At 38.5% G+C, this 19,085-nt stretch overlaps 3 protein-coding genes across 9 annotated transcripts; all 3 read right to left on the bottom strand.

Annotated features, from left to right (window-relative positions):
• Window positions 1-49: 49 nt before the first annotated feature.
• jdp2a (Jun dimerization protein 2a) lies at window positions 50-4,908 on the bottom strand. 3 transcript variants are annotated; one of them, XM_020713703.3, is made up of 5 exons: window positions 4,787-4,841; window positions 4,224-4,288; window positions 1,995-2,212; window positions 1,294-1,398; window positions 50-1,210 (listed from the first exon to the last, which is right to left on the bottom strand). In XM_020713703.3, exons 1-5 carry the CDS (start codon window positions 4,813-4,815, stop codon window positions 1,025-1,027), a joined length of 603 nt encoding a protein of 200 aa, XP_020569362.3. In that variant the 5' UTR covers window positions 4,816-4,841; the 3' UTR covers window positions 50-1,024. The 3 variants fall into 3 exon arrangements, with proteins under 3 accessions (XP_020569362.3, XP_020569363.1, XP_078797110.1); XM_020713704.3 differs by lacking the exon at window positions 4,787-4,841 and adding an exon at window positions 4,384-4,504; XM_078940984.1 differs by lacking the exon at window positions 4,224-4,288 and having other exon boundaries at window positions 4,787-4,908.
• A 321-nt stretch (window positions 4,909-5,229) lies between these two features.
• On the bottom strand, window positions 5,230-8,521 carry fosaa (Fos proto-oncogene, AP-1 transcription factor subunit a). Of its 3 annotated transcripts, none has more exons than XM_078940983.1 (4): window positions 8,244-8,521; window positions 7,493-7,717; window positions 7,093-7,200; window positions 5,230-7,007 (listed from the first exon to the last, which is right to left on the bottom strand). In XM_078940983.1, the coding sequence occupies exons 1-4, from the start codon at window positions 8,376-8,378 to the stop codon at window positions 6,339-6,341; spliced, it is 1,137 nt and encodes a 378-aa protein (XP_078797109.1). In that variant the 5' UTR covers window positions 8,379-8,521; the 3' UTR covers window positions 5,230-6,338. The 3 variants fall into 3 exon arrangements, with proteins under 3 accessions (XP_078797109.1, XP_020569384.1, XP_020569385.1); XM_020713725.3 differs by having other exon boundaries at window positions 7,493-7,589; window positions 8,244-8,483; XM_020713726.3 differs by lacking the exon at window positions 8,244-8,521 and adding an exon at window positions 7,871-8,003.
• A 2,484-nt stretch (window positions 8,522-11,005) lies between these two features.
• On the bottom strand, window positions 11,006-16,490 carry mlh3 (mutL homolog 3 (E. coli)). 3 transcript variants are annotated; one of them, XM_023952022.2, is made up of 12 exons: window positions 13,831-16,490; window positions 13,602-13,703; window positions 13,445-13,524; window positions 13,231-13,335; window positions 13,080-13,164; window positions 12,944-13,012; window positions 12,723-12,831; window positions 11,789-11,948; window positions 11,668-11,691; window positions 11,502-11,580; window positions 11,253-11,404; window positions 11,006-11,168 (listed from the first exon to the last, which is right to left on the bottom strand). In XM_023952022.2, exons 1-12 carry the CDS (start codon window positions 16,271-16,273, stop codon window positions 11,097-11,099), a joined length of 3,480 nt encoding a protein of 1,159 aa, XP_023807790.1. In that variant the 5' UTR covers window positions 16,274-16,490; the 3' UTR covers window positions 11,006-11,096. The 3 variants fall into 3 exon arrangements, with proteins under 3 accessions (XP_023807790.1, XP_020569474.2, XP_023807791.1); XM_020713815.3 differs by having other exon boundaries at window positions 13,602-13,709; window positions 13,831-16,479; XM_023952023.2 differs by lacking the exon at window positions 13,602-13,703 and having other exon boundaries at window positions 13,831-16,479.
• Between the last annotated feature and the right edge of the window lie 2,595 nt (window positions 16,491-19,085).

Genomic DNA, 19,085 nt, shown 5'->3' on the forward strand with positions numbered 1-19,085 from the left:
CAAAATAAAATTGGTGATGAGAGGGGAAAAAAACGAATAACCAAGCAGATGCTGTAAAAACTAAACAGTAATTTATTCAGAAAATATAATATTGAACTTTTTGGATAGCTTATATGCTTATATAACATCATATACAAAAGTATAAAAAACATAATTGGTTGTAACAATATTGTATCAGAAAAAAAGGTACAATGTAAACACTCCAAATATATATGTGCATAAATGACGCCTGCGCCAAAACAATCAAATAGAGAACAAACAGGTTCTGCTGCTGGACCAACAAATGTAAGAAGGAAAGGTCAGGAGGCAATTTGTGTGATAAAGTAAACTTCTGTCTTTGTAGGTGCAACATTATCCTTTAGAAAAACTGGTAAATAGTTGTTTTCATACGTGTATGACATTTCATATCATCAATATGCAATGATAACCTCTTTCTAGTAGTTTTTTGGATGTCCTGTTTCTTCTTTTTCTACTTAAAGTAAAATTTTACGATCTTTATTTATTTATTTATTTTGGGATTAATTGTAGTAAAACAAGATTTTTGGTGACCAAACAAGAAACGAACAAATTTTATTTACAACATGACAACTGATTTGTTCAAGTTATATTCAACATGGCCATGTGTAAACTTAAAACAGCCTGTAAATCAAATGTTATTCATTGGCAAAATAGTCATTTCAGTTGACGGATCTGATCTCAGGACTTATCCACTTGCTTTTAGGTCAGCTTTTCCTTGTAGCTGAACATTTTTAAAAGGTTTTCTATAAAGGTCATGCCCCTTTAGGTAGGAATTTAAGTAGGAACAGCATGGAAAAGCTAAAAACTGCTTGGAACGTAGTTTTTTTAACTAAACTTGTGACATTTTTTTTTGTTTTGTTTTAGGTTCTGATGACCAACAGGAGAAAGCTAAGAATAGCCCTGTGACTCCTCGTGTGTCAGGACCGCCTTTTTTGATCTCGAAGCCCCAAACCTAAGTGCTAACAGTTTTCTACAACTCCTTTAAGTGTAAGAAGAGTCTGTGCCTTCACTTTGCCTCCAGCTGCTGCAGCAGGGGATTCACCTCGTTCTCCGGGGTTTTAACACTGTCTGTCCTGACAATACATGTGGGCCGATGACGGTTGAGCATGAGGATCAGCTGCTGTCGCTCATTCTTCAGCTCCTCAATCTGAGCTTTAAGGTCAGAGTTTAACATCTCCAATCTTTCCGACTCCTTTAAAAACAAATGAGATGGTTTTAATGAGAAAAATGATCAAATAAACACAAGGATTCAATTTTTTAAACATAATATCTCACCTTTTGAAGATAATCTGTCCTTTCTTTTTTTTTGTTCCGACATCGAGCAGCAGCCACTTTGTTCTTCTCTCGCCTTCGCTTTCTCCTCTCTTCTTCTTCATCTTTCTACACAAAGGAATAAAAACAATCATAGTTTCCTTTTCTAATGTGGAAAGCCATGGATTAAAGTGACAAAAATGGAATTATAAAGTCACATTTCACATTAGTAGTATGACATTTTACATTTTGGCTTAAATATTAGTGCGTATCTTTCTATTTACTCCTTTAAAAAAATTCATGGACATTTTCATTTAAGTGATTTAGGTCATGAAATGAAACACTTCTATACAAAACACACTTAGAGCATTCAAAGCACATCTTCAATTGCTTAAACTACAGTATTTAGATAATATTCTAAATTAGACTGTGCATGATGAAACCCAATGTAATGTGATTCAGCAGGAAAAAAAAATACTAAAGAAATTAGATTAAATTCAGAGTAACTTAAAAAAAGGCCTCCATTGTTTTTCCTCACTTTAAATGCAAGTTTGTGCTAAAATATCACTTTTTTTTAAACATCCATATTTGATTTGTTTCACAAAAGCACTGATGCCACTCCACTATGAAAGAATAAAAGTGAAGGTTGAGTTTAAACCTAAGAAAATGTGCCAGCCAGACAGCTATCAGGTTATAAGTTACCATCTTCTCATGGGGTCCTGTACCTCCGTTTTAATGACTAACGGCCTCTTTCCCAGACTGTCAAGGAAGTGGAGGGGTGACAACATTGTCCCAAACTCCTGGAAGTCACCGATTTTGAGCTTGTCAGTCAGCGTTGTGGCAGAGATCCCGGCCAGCGGGCCCAAGCTGGGCAGGGAACCTGCTGTTACAGACGGATCTGGAATTTGTCCTGGCATCACGTCAGACTCGACCTTTATCACCGCTGTTGAAGGAAGAGAGTGAAGATGAACCAGTTAGACCAACAAAAACCTCAAACATTGTGTCCCGTCTGCGTGTTATTACGTATCCATATTTTATTAGAGGGGAAGAAAAGCCCTGTAATCCTGGCAGAAATAGTATAAAAAGGAGTTTCATGTAGTGTTCAGCTTGTTCAAAGACATTTAGATGACATTTACATAGACGTTTGTAGATACCGGTACCTGAGCTGACAATATCAGGAATTGCTTATTTTTTTATCACCAAAAAAAAATAGGAAGCTGAAAAATAAAAATTATTGTCTGTACCATTTACAATTAAATCTGCAAAACTTTGAGTATTTGAGTGATTTTATTCATTTTTCCTCTGTTCACATGAACAGCAGAATTTCTGCTTTGGTGCTCATGAATGTAAACATCAAGTTTTTGAATGCAATTTGAAATGATATTGGTGTTAAACACACTATGTGGATGAAAACTTGGATGTTGATTTAAACTGAGATCATGAAATTTGAACTAAATCAGCTCATTGGCAGCTATATACCACCATTTTCTATAAAAGTTTGAATTTTTGCTGCTTTATTATTTTTCTGAGCTGAGCTTTTTCTGTTGGACAGATTTTTCTGTTACAATAGGTGGTTATGAATCTTCTGACATACTAGGTGTATATTTTTTTATAAACCCCATTTGTATTTGAGGCTAAACTTTTGTATTTGTACTTGTAATGGTATTAATTATTTTTGAATACATCTTTTCATGGACTGGATGGGAACAAAAGGAGAGAGTGGGATGTTTTATTATTCTTAATATTTTATATTTAACATCCCTTTTTTAGGAGTTTGAAGAAAAAAATCTAATTTCATCTCAAAAATAGGAAAGACACAACATAAAGACAAAAGAAAAAACCCCTCAGAACTATATTTGTGTTGCTAATTTTGTTTTACCAAATGCTAGGTGGAAGGAGTTTCCCAAAATTAAAAATAAATAAATAAGTGATGGCCAGTTTAATTCAAAGGATTCAAATGGGTTTAATGCACAGTTAGGAAAAAGGTTTCCCTGCACAATGAGATGCTTACTTTCCTGTCTGCTCAAAATAAAATATAACTTCTCATCAGTAAAAATTTAGTGTTTTTCTTCCAGTTTTGGTTTGGCAAACATGTGGGTATGATCAGATAAATGCTTCCTTATATTTTGTAGACAAAAGCTGACAAGAAAAAAGAAAAATCAGCAGCTCAGAGTGTTTCTAAACCACACGACAGCCTCTTATCCCAAACAACCAAGTTTGAGGAGAACGTTTGGTGCTTAAACTTTGTTTTCAAGAAAAAAATGAATTCACAACAACAAAATACTAGTTTAAGATTGACAATAGTCTTATTTAACAAGAGGTCAATGGAGAAAAGTGGAACCACGTGTCGAAACTGACTCAAAACGCAAGTTAAAACCTTTTTGTTATTGTTACAAAATAAAAGTGTAGTTTGAAGCAAATAACAAATGTCTAAAAGGTCACAAACACTCATTGTAGTTGATTACTGGCATTAAGGCTTGTAAATGTGAGTGAAATGAGGATTAAAAACTCATAAATAACACTATAACATGCTGGGAAAAAAGGTCGACCTGAAAGCGGAAGTTACTTTTATTTTTTTCTCCTTTTTTTCTTCAGTGCGGCATTTATCTTACGTAACTCTGCTTTTCCAGCACAACGGTCGACCATCGCAGATAATCGACTTCCTGTTAATAATTCCAGTTTAAAGGCGCTGTCGGCACCGCGCCGATGGAGATATTATACAAGACAAAAATGAGAACATTTTGTCCTGAATTGTGTGAACGTTAGGGGAGCTTCCAGGCGGTGCTGTTTCTGAAGCGTGCCTGGCAACGAGGCGCGTTGACTTTACCACGAAAAAATGCAGGGAAACATCAAAATAAAAGCCTACTTTTTATATAGAAAAATGTGACCATTATTATTCCCCTCTGCGGCCAGAAAGTCGTTCATGGATTTAAGTTCATAACTTTGTTACTGACCTGACTTTGATCCCAGGTGCAACAAATGTCCTTTTTTCTGCTCAGCCGAGGGTCGAGAGTAAATCCTGAAAAGTGGAAATCGTTGCATCAGCCCGATTTGTTTTTTAACGGGATCCCAATCTGGGAGGATTTGGGAATGCGGAAATTAGGGTATGCCTACCAAAACGTAAGCAGGGATGTTTAAAAAAAAAGTACATAGTGGGGGGAAGAAGTAGGGAAGTCACGCCGCTCCTCCCATCAATAAGCAGAGGCTGCTTGAATGAGGCTGCAGTGATGTGGCTCAGATTCGGGCCGAACTGCAAACACGCAATCACCCACTACTGGGAGCCCACTTTCCTCTAAATTATAGCTGCTGATGACCAACTCAAATAAGAATAGTGATTTTTTTGTTTTTGTTTTTTTGGTAACTTGTTCTTGTAGCATTTTTCATCAGGAGAAGACGGACAATAAACCTCGTTTGAAAACCCTTGTGTTTATGATGCAAAAACTACAATCGGCAATTCACAAGCTCCCTGCTCCGCCCTTTTTAATGCATCCACTTGTAGATGACTAGATCCACTTACGTCTTCATTTTCGTCGTCCAAGTTGTCATCTGGCCCCAAACTGTACAGCTGGATAGCCCCAATATTGCTCTCCATTTTTGTTGCACCACTGTTAATGATAGGTTAGGGTTGTGAGGGGCTGTAAACTGGCGTGAACAAAGGGATGATGGGAAATGAAAAAAGGCTCACTCCACACAACTCAGAGAAGATTTTCGGACGAACTTCTGCCGCTCTACAGAAACTATGTCCAAGAAAACAACACTGTTTATTTATTTATTATTTTGCCTAAAAACAGCATAACTATAATTAAAGACCACACGCTTTGAAAATTGATCAACAGATGATTGTACTTAAAATCCATATCAGGTAAACTACTGGTTCCGATTAGATAACTTCACTTTGGGTATCAGATATAAAAACCTTTTATTTTAAACAAGAAATAATCAAAACCATCAGCCACAAAAAAGAGTTTGAAGAATTTATTGATATCATTCACCAGCATGGATATAATCAATTATGTCTGGGTTTTAAAAAATAAAATTATGAATTGAGTTTTATCATCAATTCACACATCAAATAATCAGAAATATTTTTGTTATTTTATGTATTTTCTTTCCAGTCAAAAATAACTCTTATTTTTTGATGACAATATTCCCAACTTAATAAATAAAAAGTTAAGCTTTACTTCTTTTAAGAGTGTGAAAACATTTTTCAAACCAAATTGGCAAATTTGTTGATATTTCCCTTAGCAAAAAGTAGTCTATTTCAGTATACTACAAGTATACTTTTTTCATAGTAAAAGTGAGGCAGTATACTTAAAGTGTACTTTTTATATTCTATTTATAGCTATATTGTAAACTTAAAATGGTCCAATTTAGACTGAAGAAGTATTCAGTTGGTATACTTCCCACACTATAGTATACTTGCTAATCTCATTCTCAAGTGTACGTAATAAAATAAACTTCAAGTGGTCTACTTTTTGCTAAGGGTACTGCTATTGTTAATTTTGGCAGTGACACACAGCCCTAAAATTAATGCCTATCTTTTCATTTTTTTAACAAATCTATAAGGTAAAAAAATAAATAATAAGTTACATCTTTATAACATATATATGTACTATATAGCACTGGATGTTTTCATGGAAAACTGTCAACATTTGAACATTGAGGTCAATCCACAGTTGATGGCGTTTGAGGTATGCAGGTATACTGAACACGAGTGGATGAGTAAATACGGCGTTTACAGCAATCGATACACTACCGACACCAAAAAACACAAAACCGTACTGGAACACTTCGACTGCCACGATACACTGTAGATCGAGTAACAGATCGGATATATGTGGGCTCTGAAAAATCCCTTGGAATATCTTCATGCGCGTTATAATCCAGTCTTTCCTGGTAAGTGAAGAGCCATGCTTTTTAGCTACACCGCTCTGTTGGCTGAGCATCTGGAGAATGTTTCTGATTGTGTAGTCACACACGAGACATTTCATGAACTCTTATTACAGCATAAGGGGCATTCATTGCTGATTTCATTTCAAAGTTCTGGGTTTGAACTCATCTCTTTTGCATTATAAGGCCAGAAGAGTCGGGGAGTTGAGAATGTCTACGGATTCTGCTTTGCTTCCTGGACCTTTGAGATGGTCCAGTCCCTCTGCCAGAGAGTCCAGCTCAGGACAGGCAAAGGTAAACACAGACAGGTAGCTGCTGCAGGTGGGGGTGGACGTCACTACAGGGGTACTGAGAGGCTCTAGGTCACTGGAAACAGACTTATACAAGGTCTCCCAGTCCGACACCCCAAGAGAATTGCTCAAATCTATGTCTGGCACTGATCGAGCCGTCTCCGAGGAGGTTTTCTCCTCCAAACTGGGTAACATGTTGTCTAGAAGTCCATCCTTAATGTCCAGAGACGGCTCAAGATCGCAGATGTTGATCTCAGCGCTGGCACACAGTAAGATATTAGAGTTCCCAGAGATAGCTGTGGATGGATCATTGGGGAAGTCCAAGTCTGGGAGTGAAGGTGCTTCCTGGATGTCCTCCTCTGGAAGTCTGTCCTCATCTGGACTGGGCAGTAGCTCCAAGGACCCCGCTGGCTCCTGAAAAATGGACTCGAGCTCTTCTGGCATCTGACAAACTGGTTTATGTGAAGCAAGGACAAACTCAAGGCGCTCTTTCTCTTTGAGCAGGTTGGCTATTTCCGTCTCCAGGGCTGTTTTTTCCTCCTCCAGCTTGTCCGTCTCCTTAAAATAGGATCCACAATGAAAGTCATCAAACAGACAAATGCACAGCGGTGAGGTGCATATCAGGGCATCGCTGTTTACTTACAGCTTGAAGTGTGTCTGTGAGCTCTCGCCTTCTGTTGCGACACTTTGCTGCAGCCATTTTATTCCTCTCCCTTCTTATCCTCTTTTTCTCCTCCTCTTCTGGGGAAAGCTATAGGATGCGGAAAAAAGTAATGGGATTATCAACTGTAAGAATCCTGCCATTTCATTAGCTAATCCCCTCCATCCGCTCCCACTTTCAACCTCAGAGGAATGGCAAAAGCATGTTTCGCTGCAATGCTGCTAAAAATAGACCATTGTTGCAGACTTGTTGTGACCTGAATATAAATTGTCTGCCTATGGAAGGCAACACAGCACCCCTGCACACGAGCATCCCTTCACTGGCGAACGTGCAATATTTCCATCCAATCACAAATGGACTTCATCAAAGCTGACGGACCCACCTGCTCTGCTTTTCCCTTCCTGGCAGCATTTTTTCCCTTATTCCCGCCTGCTTTGGGTGTTGCCTGGTGAGAGCTTTGCGGTTCATTGGCTTGCTTCCTACCCAGAGACAGGGAGACAGAAGTAATAATCGTAGGCTGGACCATCCACTGGAAATCTGGGGTAGACGATATGGCTGTGACTGTAGGGACAAATGCAGTGTCTTCAGGGGCATCTGGGCAAATCTCCTAAAAAGAAGAAGATTAAAAAGAAAAGCAATTTGATTTTTAAATAATAGATTAACTGCTACCAATACAAAATTACTAGAAGACCTTAAATCATTTTTAGAAACCAGAGGATACCCCTGCATGCTGCAATTTATTTTTAAAATCATGCCTCACCACAAATAGCCTCTTTCGGATCGATATTTGACTTTATGGCTGAGTCTGACGTCAACACTGACGCAGGGAGGCTGAGGAGTCTCCTGAATGGATTTATTTTTCTCAATGAACCGCTGCATCGACACGCTCACAATTGGTCCGGAGGACTGGGGGGTGGGGGGGGGGGGGGTCATAACAACCCAGCCACAGTTTAAAATGCGCCTGCACTATATTTTTAAACCATCCCCTATCATTTTGTTCTTACATGTAAATGAGCAAGAATCCCATTGAATCAATAACGTAAACAATGCTTACAAAAATAAAAGCAGCAGGGCGGATGCTGCACGGATCCCAAAAGGAGGAGGAGGATGGGGTGGGGGTGGGGGGTCCATACCTGCGTGTTGTTCTCGGATGAAGCTGGAGAGGTGGCCTCTTCAGGCGATTTCTGGCAGAGTGTCCCGACTGGAGACTCTGTCCGCAAGCTGGAGGGGGCTGCATCCATATTATCAGGCGTTAGATTGTGATACATCACGCATGCAGGGGAAAAACAAACAAATAAAAACAAAACCAATACCACGCTGGACAAATATGACGCCGGACCTCCGTTTGGGCTGAACGAGTGGGGTCTGTTCTCCAGGTGTATACCTGGTTACTGAATGACTAGAATGCAAGCCCCTCCTTTTATGCTCCGCTTGAATTTTATGAATGAACCAAGACTGTACCATCCGCGGAAGAGGGGGGCGCCATGAGAGCCTTACATTTTTCTCGAAGGAAAAAAAAAAGGCTCACAAATAAAAATATTTCCCTAACAATAAACCATTATTATCCATGCGAGCAGGGACTTTTTCTGCCCCATTTATAAATGTATTAAGGAACAAAAACAAAAGCCTGTTTTTACATTCATGTATGATATTGACATTCTAACAGTAAAAAAATAAAAATGGCCAAGCATTTCTAATATTAGCAAAAGCTAATTTCAATACAGAGTTAACGATTCTTAACGCCCTTGAACACAAAAAATGAATTATATTGTTGTAATTTTTGGCAATCTGCCCTGGGGAGGCTCCCCTTGAGCTCAGCAGCTGATATTATTGTCCAAAACTGACAATTGCCAGAGGAGCAGCAAAATTCTTGTAAACTTGTTCACTAAATTTGATCTAAACATCTATTGTTTAGTTTTTCCAATGTCAGTCGCTCTCACAAAAAATTAAATAATTCAAATATAGAATACTAGCTATATTTCTTAACAAGTCCAAATTTTCATATCTATATTTAAAAAAACATGTTTTTTAAATTTTCTGTTTCGTTTTTAATTGAAAACTATGTTGAATCTGTGAAATCCTTTCCAGACCAAAATTTGTCAAGACTTGTTTTGCTTTGGATTTTGTTGGGTTTGTGGTTCCAAATTTAAATGGTTTTTATTTGTTATTTTATAAAGGTATGTTATTACCTTTAGTATATCCTCCTGCCATTAATGTTTGCTCATTCCATTTGTTAATATATATTTCAGCATTGTCAGCAAAGGGGAAATAAGAAAGGAGCTGCATGTCTGTTCAGCAGTTAGTGTTACTAAAGATTAGAAGAGGTTGGTTTGGCTGTCATCACTCCCAATTTGTTGCCCTAACCAGCCTTGAACGTCTTGCTTTAATCCTATTCTTATACCCAGTTTTATGAGTTTACTTTGTAAAGGTGGTTGTGTCACATTTAATGATTTGGAACTGTGGGGGGAAAAGGGCAATCAACAGTGCATTAACATCATTTTTCTTTTGAATCTTCTTCTTTCGATTGCCTGGACTGTAAAAAGATGCAATTTCAGTTACTTCTCACTAAATAAGAACAGTATTTGCTACATAAGCAGAGCGATTTTACATTTTTACAAAAATAATATGACTTCTATTAACTTGTAAGGGTGTAACCTGTTTTTTTCTTCTAATTATAATTCAAATTTCTTCATTTTGTTAGAAAAAACAACAACTGAACATTGATTCTTAATTTAAAAGGAGAAAAAATATAACTAAATCCAATTAATATGTTAAAGTAAAAAACAGTTTAGACACCCAATTTGTAATTTGGTCAATTTGAGAATGTTTTTGAAAGCAAACGTAAAACTAGGTTTACATTTGTAATTTACAAGGGTGGGAGAAGAAATGTGCTTTAGCAGTATTATGAAGAGATATCACTCAGAATGTGAGAAAAGTGAAATAATAAATAAAAAAATCTGTCAAATAAAGATACATTGTTTGAGAAAAACATTACCTAGAGTAAAGTCAAAGGTTAACCTGAAGTTAGTAGAATTTAGTGTTGAATCTACCTGTTTTTAACTAAGGTAAGTGCTGGTTCAGGTAGTCTGGCTAACCTGGAGCCAGTTTACTACTGTCCATGCAAAGTTGGCAAAGTGCAGAATTACTAAAATACGATTTCCATATTTGAGAAAAAAACTGTGTTTACCAGGTAGAAAGGCAGAACATTTAAAAATAAATATGTTTAATATTAATAGAAGAAATTGTGTTATCGTTTCAAGTCAATGCTCTTCTGATTTCAAAAGATTTAACGATTTAACTTTTTCCCCTGTTTTTTGCAGATGTGTGAAATCTTTTAAAAGAATTCTGCAGAAACGTGCTCCTAAACGGCATTTACCGCTGCAAATGACCAAATCGAGACACCTGCTGCTGTTGCACAAACAGCACAACAAATATCTGCTCGCCAGATATTCTGCGGTACCAAAAAAGGGAGTTAAACGGCCTTTAGAGTTGTGTAATGATGTGATTCTTTAACCGAGCCAGAGCAAACCTGTAACTGGGTGTTCACTGTAGAAAAAAAACATTACAAAAGGTTCTGATTTTATTTCTGCAGCAAATTTCTAGTTTGCACTTGTACAGGTAAGTTTGAGTCTCTCTCTTTATTGAAAAAAAAAGTAACTATTGACCAAAAGACTATTTCAAATAAGGACTATTTTCCAAAATCACACATGACCACTAAATGTGATCTTATTTCACTTTATGCTGGCATATCTTTTTTTCTTAAACTTTTAAAATTCAGACAGTTTTTCATACATTACAAATATTAGCTGTCTTTTAGTTATAAATGCCTTCCAGCAGTTTAACCGTGGCTTTGGTTTCAAAAACATTTATTACTAAAATTAAAAAAAAGGACAACTTAGATATCCAAGTCATTTAATAAATATGATTTTATGAAGTGATTTAGTTTTGTGTTGCTGTGAGCTACACATTAAATATTGAATGAGCACTTAGATGTTCCCTTGGAGCTGCCATGCTTCATACATTCTTCTCAGCTTTTTCAGATTCGGTTTCTGGAAATCCTGTAAGAAGAAGAAGTCTTTGTTTTTAGTAAACATCACTCTGCAAGGTCAGATCAAGTCAGATGTGCTGCTAAACTCTGGTACCTTCGACTCTTCATCCAAATGACGAATATCTACAAGAGGGGCAATAGAAGGACGGCCGTGGGCGCACTGGAAGGGCAGCTGGCAAGAAGACAAAGATGCCACTAAGCTGTGGCATTCGTCCCTGTTGAGAGTGTCATTGAACTTGACGGCGCCTGTTTTAGGTGCAAAGGTAAGACAAAAAAAAGGTTTGGGGATCATTACTGTATGGAAAAATGAATGTAAGCTTTAAGAGAAGGGATTCCTCTTTACCGTGGCACGCAAGCGAGGCGAGGACTTTCAGCACAGTGATGGGTAAAGTCCTTTTCACCCTGCCAGTAGAGAGCAGTAACTAAAACAGAAACAGTAAGAGAAAGACATCTCTTAAAGAAAATGCTCACTAAGAATAAAAAAAGCTCCTAATTAAATTCCATCTTACTTCAATCTGCTCTTGAAGATACTCCTAAAGTGGGGTTTAGGCAATAACAAAGAGAGTTAAAGAGAGCCTTCCTCTGCAAAATGAGTCTCTAAATAAAACCGCATTGGGTCAAACAGCTTACCTCAACGATGGTCTTGATAATGGATGGTCTACCTCTCTTCAGCTCATTAGTCTCTTTTTCCAAAAAGCACAGCGGCACCTTCCCTACAAAAATGCTGGGTCTTTGTGTCTCTGAAAAGGTAACTTCCAGGCCCAAACTCCTCAACTGTGACCTGCACGAGCTGCATCCAGAAGACAAAAAAATATTCTAGGACAAATACGAAAAGATGTTTGATCATCGCTATGAGGCTTGGCAAAAAATATGACAAAGGTGAATTTATTTTTGGAATATACTCCACTTTTTAGAAGAACAGGCAGAAATTTTTTTTTTTTTTCATTTTGGAAAAGAATTTTCGATTTAACTAAACTTGAATTTTCTTGTTATTTATTCTACTGTATTTCAGTATAGAAATATAAGTTTATAATGATGCCAACTTGGAAAAGAATGTTACAAAGAAAAGACATTCAAAACATTTGAAAGAAAATGAAGCTCCAAATTTCATTTCTGCGTATTTCTTCATTTAAATTGTGGTGAAGCAGAAGAAGACAAAACGATGCATTTGAAAAAGATTGTCTTTTTGACGCAGAAAATCCGCTGGGTGGGGCAAAAGCTCCCTGCTCCACTTTATTCTGATCCATTCACTTGCAGACAAATAGATCCGAGCTGGCGTCTGACTCAAAAACTGTACGGCTGGATAAACAAGGGAGTTCCCAGCAACGGAAAGAGGAAGGGGGGACGGGGTTGCTCTGCCCCTACAGTCCCACCCACAACTCGGAGGTAAATTTCGAATGAACTAATGCTGCTCTGCAGAAACTATGTCCTAAAAAAAAAACACAGAGTTTTGATTTTGGCTAAAAACGGCATAAAAGACCACTGGGAATGCTTTAAAAATAGAAACAAATTATTCAAGCTTTGTTCACTGGTTTGTTTCAGTCCACATTCAGACTGTCTCCACCTCAGCAGCCTGAGCTCCTCTTCTGTTACACTGATCTCCAGAGGTGGAACGATGGTCGATGAGCACAACCACTTCTCTCCAAATATTTCTGGGTTGTCCTCGTATGAATCTGACAAATGATACAGTAATCATTCAAATGTTTCCCTTGAGATTCCAGTAAACACTATTGCAATTTTTGGATTTCCAACATTTTTACTACAGATGTATTTATTTTTTGTAACCTGTGATGAGGTTTTCAAGTCGAACTCTTTCATGTGCAGCATGCTGATCCACCAGTACCAGCAGATTTCCTGAGAAGTAAAAACAACAATGTAAAATACATAAATGCCAGCAAAGCTTTGATTTATCCTCCCATACCTTCAGTGTCACCGTCTGATGCCAGCTCTTCTTCTCTTGTGTTGATAAGACACGCAAGAAACTTCTTATCCACTTGATCAACGACCTACCGGATAGATGGATTATTCAATTTAGGACAATTGTGTCGAAATGTGCTGAAGGATCCTTTTACCTTCATCGAGTGAATCATGGCTTTGGATAAACGATAAGGAACCAGAACACTGTGAATCTTCACGACTAATCCGTCCACTTGCCCGCCAGAAATGTCCACACCGACCTGTGGACACAACAATTCACTGAAGCCATGGAAATGAAACCCCAACACATTCTATCAACACAAAGTGAGCAATAATAACAGACAGAAGTCAAACAGATGGTTTGTTTACCTCAGGGGGTTGGACGAATACAGGATTCTTCCATTTAGAATACATTACTGAGAGGGAGTTAGAGCTTTCAGGGGCAGCATCTGTGAAGACACATGTAATGTTACCAAATCAGCCTCATCTGGTGTGTTTTCAAGAGTCTAATCTGTCAGTGTGGTACCTCCGCAATCAAGCCCTGAGCTAATCAGCCTCTCCGACCTGGATTTAGGCAGGAAAGGCAACACTACATCCAATTGAAAAGGATAACACCTGTACTCCATCCCTACAGCTCCAAGCACAGGAAAGCAAACACCAAGAAAAAACAACAACTTTCTGCTCATAAACTGTTTTTTTTTTTTTTTTTTTTTTTACATATTATGGTTTCTCTGAAGGGTTATTTGAGAACTCACCCGTTTCAGAAATGACACTAACTGCCATATTGGTGACGTCGGATGTGCAGCAGACTTGCGTTTCTTCGGCTGGGTTGTCATATCTGCTGAGCCCGGTCACTCTGTTGATATAAACGGTCTTTCCGACAGACGTATTGTAGTGGTGAAGCCAAGTGCCAGATGCTGAATCCTCCTCAGCCCCGGCCTGAAGAGGACTTGTACTGCGGTGCGGGGTGGACCCAGCATGCACTGCAGTATCTTGAGGATTCTGACTGCTGCTTTCCTCCTCTGTGCCTTTATTACAGCTGCTAAGACAGATTTTCTTCTCCAACATAGTGCTGGGCCTGTGCAGAGAAACTTCTGCCTCTTCTTTCCTCAGTTCCTTTAACTGGGAGAGTTTTGCAGAGAAAGATAATTTGTCTTTATTCTGAGTTTTCCTAGCAGGAAAGCATGACAGATTTTGGGAGGAACTCTGTTTCTCCCTATCCCCTTGCACCTCAGCAGTTGTACGTTCCTTCCAATCATTGCTGCAAACAGACAAACTTGAGGAATTTAAGACAAGGCTGGACGTCTGGGGACCTCTTGCATCTTTCTGTAAATGCTGACGAGGTAGTTTCATCTCACCAGAATGGGCATACATTTGTCTAAACTTGTCAAGGGATCCGGATTCCTTAAATGCAGACAGTTTCTGACAAGGAAAAATTCTGGAAATCTTTGTGGGGGGGACAAAAGAAGGGTCTCTGCATGGATTTTGAGTGGATCTTTCCTGAGGTGCATTCAGAGAGATTTTGCGTTTTGGTGCAAAGTATTTATTCTGGCTATTTCCTCCTAACGTCTGCAATGGAAACGTGAAATTGTTAGTTAGCTGATTATCTTGAACAATTGATTCAGACAAACTGATCTTTCTGTTGCTTGCTAAGGACTGTTGTAGCCTGCCTGCGACTTGTACATTCCTTGTTGGCTTTTTATGGTTGAAGTCATTTCGAACTAGCTGTTTTGGCGAGTTAACGCTTTGCCTCACATCTTCTGAAAACCCAACCTCGTGTACATTTGGCATCTTTGCATTTTTAACGACTCCACCGTCTTCTGACTCAATTTGTGTTGTCGTTTGTGACTCATTTTCAGATGCACCCGTTTGTCCTGATTCTTCGGTCTCATCAGTTTTGCTCTTAGTCAGACCAGACTCTGGGCAAACCCCATCATCTGTACTCCTACGATGAACAAGTTCAGATGCAAGTTTCATTCCATGGTGGCAGTCCGTGGCGGAAATGTCTGGGGGTGCCGCTCTCGTTTGGTCCTCCTCTTGATCTGCTTTGGAGGCACAGAACACTCGTGAAGACTCGCAGTCCAAGTCCTCCTGAGAAAACTCTGACATCAAGTTCTCCCTCCTCAGGAAAGCTCTGACTGCCTCTTCAACGCAGAGTAAAACCTCATCCCAGTCTCTGAACTCTATTAGAGTTTTGGTTGGTTCAAAACAGATATCATATTCTGAATAAGAACATTTAATGTTGAGGATGTAGACGCCAAAAAGCTCATGGCTTTGCTTATTCTTGGGACTTTTAATGACAGAAGGGCCATCTGAGGGGTCCGGTTTTTGTTTTAATCTGCGCAGTAGGAGGTTCAACAGCTTGTGGATCCTTGTTTTCAACAGCAGCCTTTCATTGACATACAGGAATTGCAAGCTGTTATTGTAGTGTCCCTCTTTGCCAAGGTAACCGACTGCTTCAAACTGCTTGTGGCTGTAGCAGATTTCTCCCAGCTTCTCTGCTCGTGTGAGACCGTGGATCTGCACGAACCTGTGATAGGTGCTTTTAGCTTTTGGGAGCTGTACCATCATGGCTCCAGTGGAGTCATTTTTCAAGGTAAAGGACACAGACGGGTTCATGAGGGAAACGGCCTCCACCCTGTGCCTGACCCGTTCCCCCTCCAGCACAGCATCCAGCCTCCTCCTCCGCACCGGCATGTTGTGGAAGAAGTTACAGACGATGACGGTTGTCCCCGCAGAGGGTCTAACAGTCTCTGCTTCAAATACATCCACGCCCCTCCCGTCTTTAAACAGCTTCACGAGGGTTTTGGCAGACGCCCGGGAACGGGATGAGATTTCAACCAGCGTTGCCATAGAAACGATACTTGCCAAGGCCTCTCCTCTGAAACCGTGCGATTTGACGTTGTCCAGGTCTTCCAAAGAGCCGCATTTGCTTGTGTGATATCTGTTTCCCACACGCTGCATGTTCTCAGTGTTCATCCCGGCACCATTGTCGATCACCTGGACTTTAAAAGCCTCCAGGTCCATTCGGACTCCCACGCAGGTCGCCCCGGCATCTATGCTGTTCAAAACGAGCTCCTCTACGCACTGCTGCAGGGAGGGGATGGCGACGCCGGAGCGAAGCTGCCCCTGAACTTCTGGAGGCAACAATTTAATCATTGTACTGCTTCTCTTCTCTGAGCATTGAGTTGTTTTCATCTCTGCTATAAATAAAACTAGTCAGCAACTGATATAAAACTAAAAGTCATTGACTAGAAAAAAAATAGAATACATATTCTTAGGTCAAATATTACAAAAGCGTTTTTTTAAAAGCCTTCAAAACAGCAAATGACGTCAATTTAAAAATAAATTAAACGCAAAAGCAAGTGTGTCGTTGTTTACAACCAACGTGTTGAAAAATGAGAACGTTTTCCTCAGGTTTTAGCTAACAGCCAAATCCTACAATGCCATCTAGCGGTTAGTGGTGGAATTGTCGCCGGGCAAATCTATCCGGTTAGCCCTTGTGCTATCTTAGATTACCCCACCCTTACATTGACGTGTTCTCCCTACCATGACAAAGGTGGTTAAAGGTGGAAATATTTCATGTAATCCATGGACACCAGTGAAGTTCACAAATCATTTAAGAAAAAAGGTTCAAAGCACTTTCTAGTGGGTCTAGATGACCCAACTCCCGATGTTAAAGTGCCTAGGATAGCACAAAGGTTAAAAAAGTTCCCAGAACAGAGTGAAGTTATCCTTTATAAGTATTATCTTGTTTTCTAGAATCCAAAAATATGAACAAAATGCCATAATATTCAAAGAATATTCAAAATTACTAGGATCTTGAAGAAAGCCTGATAAAAACTCTTATTTTTTTTTTATTGGTAGGTGCAGCACAATTTATTTGGTCATGATGTGATTAATATAAAAACAGGGAGAAATATATTTAGGTGGGTGAGGCTACTTCAAAAATTCAACTTTTTAAACGTTGAAACAGATTTAGTTTAAATTATGTTTAGACAACTACAAACTTGTGACCTGGCCTAAATAAAAAAAATATTCTTACAAAAATAAAATGAAAAATTTGCCCATGTATGTTGTGTGAGTCTGATTTTATTCTCACAGATATCTTTTTTAACGTCATCCTTTACTGACTGCATTTACTTGAGACAATTTATTTTTACATCCCATTCACAGTGTTTAACCTTTAAAATGGAGCACCTTTTAAAATAAAGTTTAGATTTTCTTTTTCTCTATATCAGTGGAAATACAAACACCAGAAAAACCAGTTTAAATTCATTTCAATTTATTTATTATTGGCAGTCCAGGTAAAGGTTGTTACCAAATGATTTTCTTAATAGGATATTAAGGAGTGCCAGCATTAGTATTACACATATGGAGCTCAATAAGGTTGTTTTATTACAACCATTTAAATAACATTATTTTTAAAAACTAAATAAATATGTAATGCATTTTAAGATTAACAACATAGTGAAATGAACCTATTTCATTTCACTATGTTGAAAGAGGAGTGTTCTAAGCTATCAATTGTTTTTTCATTGCTGAATTCTGCTTTGGTTATGCGTGACTTAGGGCTGCCAGTGGATTTCAACCACTCTTGCATTTCCTTCACTTTGCTGCAGGGACCTTGCAGCTGCCCCTGGACCGTTCCTGCACCGGTGTTTTGAACCCAGCCGACTAAGCCAAGTTTCTTCCCCTCAGCCTGGAAAACAAAAAGAGCTTTTATAGTATTTTAGAAGCTGTGCAAGAAGCAACATAGAAAATCAATCAAGCTACGTCATTATCTGTGCATACTGAAATGTTAGAATGTAGACTCGATAAATTAATACAGAAACAGAAATCATTTGTTACAAATTGATGACACTTTGACAATAAGTGTCTTAAAAAACAATGCTTTACTCACAGTAGGTTACAGAGCCCTGGACACAACATAAAAACCCCAAACAAATTGTTCCTTCAAATTATGAATTTATGACTCCAAATAAGTATTGTGGGGACAAATTAGCATTCTGTGGGCACTAGTAAGGCTTTTGTGCACACAAATTATTATTTTGTGACTGCAACATAGAACTTTTTCACCACAAATTTGCATTTTGTGTGCACAAATTAGTATATTTGGGCCACAAATTAGTACTTTGTGCGTAAATTAATTTGTTGCCACATCTAAGTAGTAGTAATTCATAACAAAATACTAATTTTGTGGCCACAAAACATTAAATACTAATTTTACTCATAACTGGATGCACCCAAACACGATGGCAACCTGTAACCCTTGTTGTATCCTAGGCACTTTGCCATTGGGAGTTGGGTCATCTAGACCCATTAGACAATGCGCTGAACCTTTTTTCTTTAATGATTTGTGAACCTCACTGGTGTCCATGGATTACATGAAATCTTTCCACCATTATCTACCTTTGTCATGGTAGGAGAACACATCAATGTAAGGGTGGGGTCATCTAAGATAGCACAAGGGTTAATGGCATCATACTGGTATATGGTGACAATAAAGCATTCCATTCTATTCTTTTCTATTTGTAGCCATGAAGCACTACTTTTACTACTAATTTGGGGGTACAAATGGTTAATTTAATTTAAAATATGAGGCCATAATTTATTAATTTGAAGGAACTGTTGAACGTCATGTCCAAGCTTGCAGTAGGTTATAGAGATGGGGAAAAATGTCAGATGACAAACAGCAAGTCTACTAACAAAACATACTATGCATATTGTTGTAGGTAATTGTTGTGTTTTTGAAATACAACCATAAGCTAGTTTGAATTCAATAACAAACTCACTTGAGTATATTTGCGAAAAAACACTCCTTGTACTCGGCCAGATATTTCATAATCCACAGAAATAAGCTCTTCATCAGACATAATGGATCTACAAAAGAGAGAAAGCAGCGCAATCGGTTCTGAACATTGATTTTGGAATATCATGAAATCCATCAAACACAACTTGCTTGCTTAGCAATGCCAAGACAATTACTTTACCTTTGAGCTTTTAGTGG

Source organism: Oryzias latipes, chromosome 22 (genome assembly GCF_053564925.1).
Source record: "Oryzias latipes strain Hd-rR chromosome 22, Olatipes_Hd-rR_3.1".
Lineage (NCBI taxonomy): Eukaryota > Metazoa > Chordata > Actinopteri > Beloniformes > Adrianichthyidae > Oryzias > Oryzias latipes.

Coding starts and splice junctions, on each gene's coding strand:
- jdp2a (XM_020713703.3), bottom strand. CDS start 4,815: ATGACAACTTGGACGACGAAAATGAAGAC. Junction 4,289..4,786: donor TGGACGACGAAAATGAAGAC/GTAAGTGGATCT, acceptor TCCACTTTTCAG/GATTTACTCTCGACCCTCGG. Junction 1,399..1,994: donor CGTTAGTCATTAAAACGGAG/GTACAGGACCCC, acceptor TCCTTTGTGTAG/AAAGATGAAGAAGAAGAGAG.
- fosaa (XM_078940983.1), bottom strand. CDS start 8,378: ATGTATCACAATCTAACGCCTGATAATATGGATGCAGCCCCCTCCAGC. Junction 7,201..7,492: donor GGAAGGGAAAAGCAGAGCAG/GTGGGTCCGTCA, acceptor CGCATCCTATAG/CTTTCCCCAGAAGAGGAGGA. Junction 7,008..7,092: donor TCACAGACACACTTCAAGCT/GTAAGTAAACAG, acceptor TCCTATTTTAAG/GAGACGGACAAGCTGGAGGA.
- mlh3 (XM_020713815.3), bottom strand. CDS start 16,273: ATGAAAACAACTCAATGCTCAGAGAAGAGAAGCAGTACAATGATTAAA. Junction 11,692..11,788: donor TTATCAAGACCATCGTTGAG/GTAAGCTGTTTG, acceptor ACCCCACTTTAG/GAGTATCTTCAAGAGCAGAT. Junction 11,405..11,501: donor CGCCTCGCTTGCGTGCCACG/GTAAAGAGGAAT, acceptor CACCTAAAACAG/GCGCCGTCAAGTTCAATGAC.